This window comes from Plecotus auritus (assembly GCF_963455305.1).
Source record: "Plecotus auritus genome assembly, chromosome: 7".
Classification (NCBI taxonomy): Eukaryota; Metazoa; Chordata; class Mammalia; order Chiroptera; family Vespertilionidae; genus Plecotus; species Plecotus auritus.
In genome coordinates this window covers 162,889,132-162,902,431 of record NC_137774.1, presented here as the reverse complement: position 1 = coordinate 162,902,431, position 13,300 = coordinate 162,889,132, and the positions used below count along the sequence as shown (strand labels likewise).

The 13,300-nt window shown below is 41.0% G+C and overlaps 1 protein-coding gene across 1 annotated transcript in view; it reads right to left on the bottom strand.

Moving 5' to 3' along the window:
• Nucleotides 1-13,300, bottom strand: part of DNAH5 (dynein axonemal heavy chain 5) — a gene marked incomplete at its 5' end in the record, with an annotated part of 198,001 nt that overhangs the window by 169,512 nt on the left and 15,189 nt on the right. The window contains 7 exons of the mRNA XM_080679156.1: nucleotides 219-326; nucleotides 1,016-1,129; nucleotides 2,579-2,755; nucleotides 3,500-3,637; nucleotides 5,182-5,403; nucleotides 6,575-6,735; nucleotides 9,007-9,091. Coding sequence (XP_080535282.1) covers nucleotides 219-326; nucleotides 1,016-1,129; nucleotides 2,579-2,755; nucleotides 3,500-3,637; nucleotides 5,182-5,403; nucleotides 6,575-6,735; nucleotides 9,007-9,091 — 1,005 coding nt within the window. The remainder of the gene's footprint in view (nucleotides 1-218; nucleotides 327-1,015; nucleotides 1,130-2,578; nucleotides 2,756-3,499; nucleotides 3,638-5,181; nucleotides 5,404-6,574; nucleotides 6,736-9,006; nucleotides 9,092-13,300) is intronic.

The following is a 13,300-nucleotide window of genomic DNA, read 5'->3' as shown; positions in this document are numbered from 1 at the left end:
TTATTATAACAATTACTTTGAGAAATCATGCTTCCTGACTTGGCCAGAATCAGCCTCTCACATAAACTTAATTCTAGCTCCATTGAGGAATTAAGCTTTTTTTTAAATTGTAGTATACACTGGGTTGTATTAATATGGTCATTTTTAATTACCAAAATATTGACCATTGGCAAAGAAATATCAGCGACCACACTGCGGACTTTATGCTATACACTTACCTTTACAAACAGAGACGTAATCTTCTCAGAGGTGTTATAATAATGAGAGATACTATAGATCATTTTAATTGCATTTATAAGTGTAGGAATAGCGTCAATCATGGATATCTGGAAGACACCACAAAAGTTTTCTGGGAAACAAATATCAAATTCAGCAAAATTCTAATAGTCTAATCATGCCATCTAAATAACTTTTACTTAAAATTTTAAAATATTAACTAATACTTTCCATAAATACATTCAAGGATCGTTTTATTATTTAGTCATATTCAGTTAATCAAATTTTATTTCAATGCAAGAAACATTAACTTTCTTTTAATGACAAGGAGGTTGTGTTAATTGACAATCAAGTTTGTAATCAATAAAAGCAGGTACTTCCTAAAGTTCAAAATTCAAAAAAACACCTGCTCGATGACTCTTCCCACAGTAGGGTAGCCCAAAATGTCAAAGGCAATATTTAATGGAAAGTGCAATATGCAAGCAATGTTTTTTAAATATCACAAATACATCTTTGATAGATGGAAGGATGGATGGATGGGTAGGCAGACATAAATGTAGATATAGATATAGATAGAGATAGAGATAGAGATAGAGATAGAGATAGAGATAGAGATAGAGATAGAGATTGAGATAGATATATAGACATGTGTATATATACATATCATTTTCTTAAAAATAAAAAGAGATTTCTAAGACTTTTCCAACAGACTGTAATATCCACAAACCAAAACTCTACACTCAATTCAGTTGTTATAAAAGAGCCATCAGGAGACTGAGAGTAGAAATAATTAACTCACAGGGTCATTGCTGTACAAGGGGTCACAGCATTTCTCAAGTGTGTACAAATATTTGACATTGTCCTTTGCCTCGTTAGCTGCATCGGTGATTCGAATATCCATCTCCCGCCAAGTCTAAGCACAGTACAGGAAAGCAATTTTAATGCAATTATTAATAGAGAAGCTTCCAATATAATAGCTGCTAAGAGTCACCACAGATCCCTTGGGTCCGACTTTCACTTTGTCCTTTATATCTTACATGAAACTGAACCCAGAGGGGTGAAGGACATTGTCACACTGAAGAGTAATTTTAATTTTTTTACTAGGCCTTCTCTTATAAAACCTATTAAATAACTAGGACAGAGCATCAAGAGGGAAGCAATTATTTATTAACTGCCAACCATATACTAGGACTGTGCTATGACCTAGGAATTTCAAAATGGACAGATATCTAAAAGTAGGAGAAGTAAAAGGAAATGATTTAGCTCCAGCCAACATGTTCAACTGACTTAATTGAAGTCCTACTAATATTTCTGAACTATAGTACAATGAAATGGTTGCATTCTTTGAACAATGACATAAGGTAAATCTAAAGCAGTTATTGAAACAAATTATTATTATTTAAATTATTTTCATAAATTGAAACATCCATGCAAATGGCTAATAAACTGTCTTTATGGCACCAATGCCAGGTGTGGTAGGCACCTCTGTGGTGGTCCCCAGTGACCACTGACTCCGGGTATTCATGTTCTTGTGTCATCCCCACCCCTTGATTGCGGGCTGAATCTAGCATTGCTTCTAACAAATAGGATGTGACAAAGTGATGGGATGTCCTTTCTGGAATTAGTTTACCAAAAGACTATGGCTTCCATGCGGGGTGCTCTCTTGCACTCTGCATATACTCCCTTCAATGGAAGCCAGCTGCCAGGTTGTGAGGGGTCCAATAAGTGGTAAAGAACTAAAAGAAGCCTCCAGCCAACAGCCAGCAAGGAACTGAATCCTGCAAGAACCACATGAGTGACTTGGAATCATATCCTCCCCAGTCGAGCTTGCTGATGAGCCAACACACCTACTGCAACCTCATGAGAGATCCTGAGTCAGAGGCACCCAGCTAACCTGCACCCAAATTCCTGACCCACAGACTGTGGGACACTAAACGTTTGCTTTAAGTTGCTGAGTTTGAGGGTAAATTGTAACACAGCAATATAAAACTAATATACCAGAACTAAATGTGTGTGGTGTGTGTGTGTGTGTGTGTGTGTGTGTGTGTGTGTGTATGTTTTCATTATTACTACTCCTAGTTAGTCTGAATTCATACTGTATATATAATCCATGTTATGATGTGCCATCTTGATTACATGCAATGTCCTCTAATGATACATATACATACAGGTATATCAGCCAACAAATATCTTTAATTCAAAAGCTATTTCCATGGTATCAAAAATTATAGAAGGGCAATATCCAATCTTCATTTTTTTCCATGGGGGTATAATAACATGTTTCTGTTCCTGATTACTCTGTGACTTGAAATACCCTAGAATATGAATTTCCCACTTCATACAGCAAAAAGTGGCTAACAACCTTCAGAAGTTTCGACTTGGCAGCAGCAAGCACTGCCAACACAGCCTTCACATCTGGCCTTTTTAACTGATCCAAAAGGTAGTTAAACTTGGACAGTCTCTTTTTCCAATGCTCCAACTCTGCTCGGGGCCCAAGGTCATCGGCTTCCTTCCGCAGCTGATTGTTTTCCGCGAGGACCTGTGAATGCACAGGACAAACGTGAACCACTGAGCAGGGCTGGAGGTATGAATGCTATAGATAAGCAAAAAATAAGGAAATAAGTGATGCTATCTGAACATGCTCCATGCTTATTCATTTGCATGTTTTGAATGATAGTCTTCTACTAACTTGACACGTATCCATTTTTACAACCTCCACAAAAACGTAGTTGACTTGTTCTAACTGAAAACTACTCACTTAAGGAGTTATGATAAGCTTTCAGAGGACCTGACCTAAGCACATTGCCTTGGTTATACTTACTTACTATGCATAACCTCAAAGCGATATAACCTTAGAAAGTCCCCACGCCTATGTTGGTTAATTCCAATTGTGTTTATTTTTTGGAGCAATGTCCACCTCCACTTAGGACTTTTCAGAAAATATTTTTTAAGATTGAGTCTCAAGATCTCTCTTGGGAGGACACACTAAATTAGAAAACTCTGAATTTCTACAGATGTTCTCATCAAAGTAAATTATGCCTTGAGGGGAAAATAACAAAGTGCTGTCTTCTAGTTACGTAAGCATACAGTCATTAATTTTCATCTCTTAGAATTCTTACTATCTCTTCCTAACTAATGACTCTAAATTAACGCCAGGGGAGCCTCTCACCTTTTCAGGCACCCATGGTAAAATCCTTAGGCAAATGCGAATAGCAAATGATATACCTTCGTCCGTTGGCCAGTTCAGTAGCATGGCCACTGATATTTGGTTTTTGGAAATTACCTGTTCTGTTTGTTTGATCCATACTTTCATACAACCTTCTATTTTTTCCAAAGTCTCGGGGTTATTAGCTAAAGTCACGTAGTCTATTGGTTCCTTCAGGGTTTTCAGTTCAAATATGTCACACTTTTGAAGGTTCACCTAATTAAAATGAAAAGTAGATAATAAGGTGGTGCTTTTTAAATACACACACACACACACTGGTTGACCCCTTGGCTTAGAATTATCTTAAGGGGCCCCTCCAGTCTAAACCAACCCTGCTCTCTAAAGAAATATCCTGAAACAGTGAGGAATCCAATGCCCAATCCCCCCACACACTGAGCACACCACTTGAGAAGATGGGTTCTGAGATCAAATTCTGGGTAAAAAAGAAAGACTGAACTAGAGAGGAAGATAGTCATAATATCACAGAATTTGGGAATTAATAGGGAACTTGAAAATTAATGTTAACTCATGAAACCAAAGAAAGTAGGGAAGCTTCAAGAAAATTGACTGGTGAGAGAAGTAATTTCTAATCTATCACATTTGTTTTTGGAAACTAACCACAGGGACATGTTCTCTTGTCCTGACTCAATAACATCTTTATAGTTAGCAAGCTCACTGACAACACAAAGACTTATTTTAGGAGGAGGAAGGAGGAAGGGGGGAGTAAAGTTGGATTTTGACTTGACAATGAAACCTAGTGTGTTTTTAAGCACACATCATACAAAATGGACCTCAATATTTACTGAAGACATTTTCCTTTGAGATGAGTGAGTGCTATATTGCTATTGGTATCATAGGCTCCATTCTTCTACCTCCCATCCCTGTTGGGTGTGGGCTGTCATCTGCCCCAGAAATCACTAACACAGGCTTATACAGATGGGACAAATTTTATAGAAGCTAAAGCTCACATTTGTCACACTTATTATTAAAGGCATTTTGGTCACTGGCTGAACCAAAGGGCCTGACCCACTCTCTCCTCTCCAGATGTGTTAATTCCTCTCTCCTCCCTCCTCTCCAGGATTTCCTTCATTCCTACCCATCACCACCTCCCACCATACACACACACACACACACACACACACACACACACACACACTACACACTACACACTACACACACTCTGGGACCAAGTTCCTTTCTTCTAGGATGCAGAGCAATGCCACAAGTATTTCATACTCTGCAGCCACACATCTGACATGACTGAGTCTTCCATCATAGTCACCATTTCTATGGAACCTCTGATGTATTAATCACTCCAAACTAAGGAATTTAAATCTAGTCACCACCACATCTTGAGGGGGCAATAAAAATGCCCATGAGCCCTTGCTGGTTTGGCTCAGCAGATAGAGCATCGGCCTGCAGACCAAAGGGTGCCAGGTCTGATTCCGGTCAGGGACACATACCTTGGTTGCAAGCTCCTCCCCAACCTGGACCCTGGTCAAGGCTCATGCAGGAGGCAACCAATCAATGTGTTTCACATTGATGTTTCTCTCTCTGTTTTTCCCTTTCTTCCACTCTCCCTAAAATTCAATGAAAAAAATATCTTCAGGTGAGGATTAACAAAACAAAAAAAAATGCCCATGAAATTTTTTCAAGATTTGCAAGATAGTGAGATTAAGACTATTTAAGGGAAGTATTACACACTTCTACGTTGATTTGCTCACCCTTGACCATTTTTGGAGTAACTTCTTCGTGCTTACCTTCTCCTTCAAACTCTCCTGCGCGCCTGACAGGACGCTCACAAAGCCTTCCAGAGAGCTCAGGAACTCCTGCCGAATGCCGGGTGCTTCCTGAAGCCCCTCGAGCTCACCCCAGCCCTGGCCCCTGGCCTTGAGCGTGGGAATGAAGATGTCCGACAGCAAACGCCGCATGCTATTGAGCAGGCCCCCATCTGCAGCATCCAACATGTTAAAGCTCACCTCCTGGAAACAAATGGGACCCTTTACTGTAAAAATCACCTTCAGTCGCAACATAGCTACTAAGTCTCCTGTGAATGTTGCCCATTAACCAACCATCCTGTGGAAGTGAATAAAGACCACCCGAGAAAAGCACAGGCTAGTAATTCGGAGCTTGCTGTAGTAAGGGAGTTCGCCACCATCACCTGCCTTCGGCACAGCCTCATAGGCAGGCAGGGGAGTGGGAGAGCCTTCTCGTGGGGTGTCCTGATTGGGGGGTGCTGACCTGGGGAAGCTGGAGGAGGGCTAACTAGAAGCAAGGTAACCTATGTGGTTGGTCAGGGGAGCACATCTGGCTTTTCCTAGTTGGCCCCAGAGAAGGCCATTGGAAGTATGGACAAAAATTCAGTAGACTGGCACTCAAGAATAAAATCCTGGCCATTCTGACCAACTGTGACAGCAGTTACTGTTGAGCTTCCTAGTGGGCTTTCCTGAGAGTCTCACAAGCAGGCTGGCTACCTGGGGTTTTGTTTTTTGTCTTTTGTAGACAGGGGGTTGCTTTCCTGGGCAGGTTGCTGCAGGTTGGAGGTCAAAGTTTTATTGTTATAGGTGGTCTGGCCGTTGTCTGTTTTTCTATTCAGTATCTCCATCCAGTATATTATTATTTTTCACACCCTGGTTAAGACATACGCTTTATACTATTCTAAACTGCAATCATAACAATAAAATGAAACAAATAGAGCGTAAGATGTTTACCAGTTTATCTACACCAAGCAGATAATGCACCTATTAAGGGCAGGGGAGACATGCACCGATGAACTTTATTCTGCACAGAAAGGAATAAAGTTATATATGCTCACTTTAAAAAGTCTGATTTTAAATGTATGGAATTTCTTATAAAGTAAATTATATATGAGGAATTATTTTTAAAAGGAAAGCCCTCACTGTCTCACACACACACACACACACACACACACAAAATGTAACATCAGTTTCTGTTAATAAATTGAGTATTTAGTCCTCTTCCCTAACAGATTTAAAGAAAATGTCCTCTTAATTGCTTGCTTTAAGTGCTTTTAAAAATACTTCTTTGAAAGGAGTTTTAGATATTTAGTGAATATTTAATAAGCAATGGCTGCATCCCGCAGAACATAAGTGGTTTTTGGTAAGGGGGTGGAGGGCCGCTCTTGCCCCTTACCCGGTGGATGTTCTCGGGGGTGATGGCTCTGGAAGGGTCGGGCCTGATGAAGAACACACATACTCCAGTAAGAGCAACATCTTTTCCCTCCGTCACGAACACTTTAGGTTTTGTAGTCTTTGCAGAAATAGGATTTACTCCTCCTGAAGAGCTTTGTTGTCCTACAAATGCAAAAGAATGTTAGGGTCACAACTGCTATTGCAGTCCACGTGGTCGCCGGATAGAGCTTCCTTGTTAAAATATGTCATGTTGGCTCATCCATGTGCCCTAGAAGGTCCAACCCTTGGACAATCTCTAGCCTGAACCCTAAAGGGATCTAAAAGGATCTGCTCAATTCCATATCATAGCTTCATTTCAAAATCGTTGCTCCAGGAAAAAGCAGGAAGGAGAGGAGCAGGAATAAGAAAGATTGATGCAGAGCAGATCCTTGCTGAAGCTCTAAAAGTCATCTCGGTCATGGTGGGCCTTCCCAGGGGCAGTGGGAGCGGGTGAGGGAGGGGACAGCATGGATTGGCATATGCTATGTGTCAGGCCCTCTGATTGGAACATTGTCTACATTGTTGAACCTCTCTACAACCCTGAAGGCAGGTGCAGAGCCAAAATAAAAAAACAGCTTTAACTGCAATACTCCAGACCTCCACCTCCCACTGCTGCCCCTCCTCTGTCATGGCTCTTCACTACAATGCTAGAGTCAGGATCGTGTAGAGGCAGGAGAGCATCGTGGCAAATGGTGTGACCTCTAGAGTCAGACTCCCAGAGCTTCAATCTCAGGCTGCCCTGCTTAGCCATGTGACTTGGGCAAAGTTACTTAATATTTCTGTGTCTCAGTTTTGTCGTCTGAAAAATGGGAATAATAATTCTAACATTGAGCATCTGGAATTATTGTCAGAATTAAATGAGTTAAAACCTGTAAAGCCCTTAGAAAAGTGCATCAAAAGACTAGCTCACTAAGCATTATCCTTATTATTATCCGAAAATTCACTTTTGGTCATGCAAGCATGCAGTTCATGAGTGGATCATTTAAGTACACAGAGCATGCTCTGAGCTCTTCCACTATGTTCTTATCTGCCCCAGACAGTGTCATATCTCCAAATGAACTGGTAGCTCAAACAAGACTATTGGGGTAGGAGCAAGATCATTAGTGCTAACAAAAAGAGTTGGGGAGGGGAGTGGATTGGAAGTTGAATCCTGAAACCCTGGGATTAGACCCTCCTAGGGGAATCTTCTCCTGGGGCTCTTTCTTCCCTGTGGTGCTGGCTAGAGACTTGGACTGGGGTGCTGACAATGAACCCCTCCAAGAAAGGTAACCAGAAGCTATCTCCCTCATTCAAAACTATGTCCCACTTCTGACTAATATCATCTGGGTCTCGTGAGGAAGGTGTTAAACTAGAAGCTTCAACAAGGCATCAAGATATGATAGATATCAGAAGCAAACAGAGTTTTAAGGTAAAAAAAAAAAATCCTGCAGAAACTTCCAAGTGTCCTAGAATGGATTAAACATCTCACCCACATCAGAATCCAAAAACCTCAGGAGAGTGTGGGCTACTTCACCCAGTGCATAGTTCATGAATGAACTCAGCATTGCATGGGCTTTGCAACCTGGGATAGAATTCAAAACTTCTGTATTATTTTCACTTTTCACTCCAAATATAAAATACTTTCTAACCACAAATCATCAGATAGGTAATTTTGAGGAAATGCTGATCATTTAGATTATACATGCACAAATTTTTCAGTTTTTAAACAAAAGAGCATAGTCACACTTTATACCAACAGCAATAACTATTTTCCCTGTCTTCAAAAAGGTAATAAAAGGATGCATATGATATGTTAATATAATCATAATATATTTGTTTATGTCACTAGCTTGGCTTTAGAATTATATGAATCCACATAAATGTAAAATGGGATTTGCCAGTTGACTCCACACAAAGATTTACAAATTTTTCTTAAGTGAAACTGACTAAACTTATCATTCACTACTACTCCTTTGAATCATAGTCAGTGGAAAATAAACATAATGTGACATATAACGGGAAAACTCATGTTAGGGTATTGGCAACAATTCCTACGTTAAAAAGAAATAGTGCCTATATAGAAAAGAAACAGATGCCCATTAGAAGTTATAGAATATGATTGCTTGGAATGAACTAGCATGTAAGAAAAGAAAATCTCAAACTGTAAGCTACTTTATTGTTCCTTAATTACCAGCACAGCCTGACAAAGTAAACAAAACATCCCAAATAAAGATAGAACAACCAGGCTAGGTACCCATCATACCTGTCTCCTTTCCTTAAGGTAAAAATAGAACCTGGGTCTCATCCTCCACACCTCACTGCTACCTGTTCAGGTCTCACAGTGGCCTTCTGCTTCGTCCCACCCTCAATTAAATCTAACACATTTCTGGGTTGTGGCCCATCAAATTTGGATACCTGTTTCTGCTAACTCCACATCCTGATAGTAAAACATGAGGTGACGAAGACCTCCAACAGCAAAAAGCCGATCAATTCTTTCAATCTGGGAAAAAGAAAAGGCAAGGTAACAACTTTGTTCTTAATTAGAAACTGCATTCATTTGATACAAGCCACATAGAAATGCCTCACATAGTCAATATTCAATTCAAAGAAGTAATTCATTAACCATAAAATACTTGTCACATATACAGATTTGAAGAGATTGTCTCTCCATTTTTTTAAAATCTGTTTTTATTCATTTTTTAGAGAAAGAGGAAGGGAGAGGGAGAGGAAGATAGAAACATCAATGAGAGAGAAACATTGATCCGCTGCCTCCTGCATGGCCCCCACTGGGGATCAAGCCCGCAACCCTGGGCATGTGCCCTGACCAGGAATCAAACCCATGACCTCTTGCTTCATGGGTCAAAGCTCAAGCACTGAGCCATACAGGCTGGGCTCTCTCTCCATTTTTGCTAATTTCCTAAAGTGTTGAGCTGTTGAAGGCAAATATAAACATAGATGACTGTTTTATTTTCAATCAACTACAGATCAGAAAACAAACCTTTCAAAACCCAGATAACTGTTAATATTAAATTTCAATAATCACTATAATCACTGAAAAATGCCATGAAAACACACATGACATGGAACAGTCCAGTCCATAGCAACCTGGAACCTGGTCCCATCCGCCCCACCATGAGGATCACTGTATACCTGTAGGTCTACCAATTGGCCTGCTACCAATGGAGATGCTTCTTTTAAATTGTCAATAGCATAGTTTTGAATTCAAATTGGAAGAAAAATGATAAAATCTGCACTCCCATGAGGATGGCTACTATCAAAAAAATAGAAAATAATAAATGTTGGCAAGGATGTGGAGAAACTGGAACCCTTGTGCACTGTTGGCAAGGATGTAAAATGTCATTGTGGAAAACAATATGGCATTTCATCAAAATATTAAAAATAGGATTATTGTATTAGCCAAAAACTCCACTTCTGGGTATACATGCCAAAGAATTGAAAGCAGGGTTTTGCAGAGACATTTGTACACTCATGTTCACAGCAGCATTATTCTCAGTAGCCAAAAGGTGGAAGTAACTCAACTGTTCATTGATGGGTGGATGGATAAACAAAATATAGTACATGCACTTTAAAATAATTAAGATGGTACGTTTTACTTATGTGTATTTTACCACAATTTATAATAAAAAGAAATTTAAAGGATAAAATCTAGCCTAAAAATTTAAATGTGAAAATAGGGCCCCTTCAGTTTCTACCAGGCTATAGATAAAAACATTGGACAGGAGGAAAAGCGAGTGGCCCTGCTTCCTTCGTTACATTTCCTTGCCTGGGATGGATGCGCTCCATGAGATTAAATCCAAGAATGCGATGAGAGATACTTCCATCACGGCCATCCTGAAACGCCTGTCCTTCTAGCCTTGCTTGCAAGCCTGAGCCAGGATGCTGTCTTTAAACTTCCAGGTTTTAATATTCCTGAGTTTTGAATATGACAGAGCAATGTGACTTGGGCTTCCCACAGTTCAGAACTTTTACTCATTTACCCCACCTGCATTATCCCAAATCCAGAGGTCTGAATTGGGAAGTAGGGTAGGGTTAAGCAATTCACCTCTGGAACTCTCTAAGATTGAATCAGCTATGTGGCGCTGTTTCCTTCTATGCCTCTATTTTTTGGAAATAATATTATCTATATCCTGGTATTAGGAAGATTAAATGGGATAACAGCTGAAGACCACTGAGAGACGAAGGGGCATTCTCTCAACCCCTGACTGATTCATCCTATACTCAAACCATTTCAGAGTCATCCACACTTAATTGTCCCACTATGTCCTATTAACTCCACTGGAGTGGCACAGCAGGAAGGAACAAAGCTGGTGGACTGCTGGAGCGACAGCCAACGGATCACACTCCTCCCAACCTAGCATTTAGTAACACCCGGTTGGTAGTTTGGAATCAGCCACGTGGGAGTATTTACACAACAGAAATCAGCAAGCATTCACACTCTCTCCACTCTCATGCCCCAAAGTGACTGTTAACCATTTATAAGCCTACCACTGAAAAGCATTGTCAACAGTGTGACACCTGTTCAACAAAAAGAGCTCTCTCTCACTCTCACTCTCACTCTCTCGCTCTTTAGTTCTCTCTCTCTCTCTCTCTCTCTCTCTCTCTCCCCTAATAAGTTAAAAAAAGAAGAAGGAAAAGAAAAACAGCCTTCAGGAACCATCACAGGGTTCCTAACATGCCTTTCTCACTGCCCAGGAAATTATATCCTCCAGTATTTTCACCTTTCCCATCCAAGGTCAAATCACATCCTAGGTTTTGGAGTAAAATCATGGCAGAAAATGGGAAGTCAAGCTCAGGAACAAAAGAAACCAAAGCTGCCAAACCAAAGTTGAAGCCAGGAAATGATGGCACAATCCAATCTCCCAGTTTAGAACAGAAATAAATAATTTTTTTTAAATCAGCCTCTGAGCAGAGATCCTGTTCTCCAAAATCAGGTTCCAACATGGTGCCTGAGCCCAGCTTCACTAGATTCAGAGAGATGCAGATAGGGCCATCAGAGTTATGGAATTTAAATGGCAATTATAAGTACTCCAACATTAGGACCTGGAAAGCCCTAAATTCATGCTGCCATCATCTGTCTGGAATTGGAACGGAGTCCTATCCATGCTAAAACAGGCACCCTCGAAGAGAGAAACCAAGATGGCAGCATAAGGTATACACCTATACGTGCTGCCTCTCACACCAAAACTACAATTAAAAGACAAAACGTCTATCACCCAGAACCACGGGAAAGCTGGATGAGTGGAAGTTCTACAACTAGAAGGAAGGAGAAAAGAGCACTAAGACATGCACAACCGCAGAAAAGCTGAGGTACGAAGGCGCGCGAATCGGGCTGGTGGCTGGTGACAGGGTGCGCTGTTTTTTTTCATCCCGAAGGGAGACACAAGCTCCCTATTACTCTGAACTCCAGTTTCTGGCGAGACTCTGGGGACCCAGACTCCAACAGGGAGAAGCTGGACTGTCTGCCATCCGGTCGGAAAGTGAGGGTGGCTTTCTTGCAGAGGTGCACGCAGCAATCATTGTTTACTGCGCTGGGGCGCGGGATGCAGGGACACAGAAACTAGGAGACGGAGAGACACTGGCAGCCATTGCTGTTTGCCACGCCCTAGCCTAGTGATTCCCTGAAACCCCGCCCTGCACAATTTACAAACCCACCCAAGCTCTGCACAGTGGCTTTTGCATATAAATGGCCTGCCCTATCGCAACTTAACCTAACAAACTGCAGCTCTGGTCATACAGTTCCAAAACCTCCAAATCCCAAGCAAAGAGGAGAAATCTGTAGATCTCACTGTAGCTCCTGCTGGGTGGCCTCAGACAGTAGCTGACCTGCACCCCATTGGAGATCCAGAAGCCAGGGTACCTAGTGGTCAGTGTGAGATGAAACCAAATTTCAACTCCTCACATCCATAAGTGACACATTCAAGAGGCATATTCAGTGAACACCAAAGCCCCACTGAAAGAAGTCCTGCTCCATAAGGGTGTCTCCAGCACAGCAGTTCTTCCATTATAGACACAGTGGGTCCTCACAGCCAACTGGCCTGGAGGTCAATTCCTCCCAGTGTACCAACAGCAATCAAGGCTTAACTACAACAAGACTTTGCACTCAGCCCACAAAGGGGTGCACCAAGAGTGTCCACCTCAGGTGATAAGGGAGGCTGAACCACTGGGCCCTACAGGTCACCTACCTCAGAAAACCACCCCATCAACACAGGGAAGCAGCCAAAATGCAGAGACAAAGAAACATGTCACGAATGAAAGAAATGGAGGAAAGCAAACTACTGGACATAGAGTTCAAAACCACAGTTATAAGGTTACTCAAAACCTCTGAGGAACTTAGTGAGACCTTTAAGGATCTTAATGAGAATGCCAAAAAAATGGAAAAGGACCAGTCAGAAATTAAGCATACACTGTCTGAAATAAAGAATATACAGAAATTCAACTGTAGATCAAAGGACTCCAAGAATCAAACCAAAGATCTAAAATATGAGGAAACAAAAAACACCCAACCAGAAAAACAAAAAGAAAAAAGAATCCAAAAATATGAAGATAGTGTAAGGAGCCTCTGGGACAACTTTAAGTGTACCAACATCCGAATTTTTGGGGTGCCAGAAGAAGAGAGAGAGCAAAATATTGAAAACCTATTAGAAGAAATAATAACAGAAAACTTTCCCTACCTGGTGAAAGAAATAGA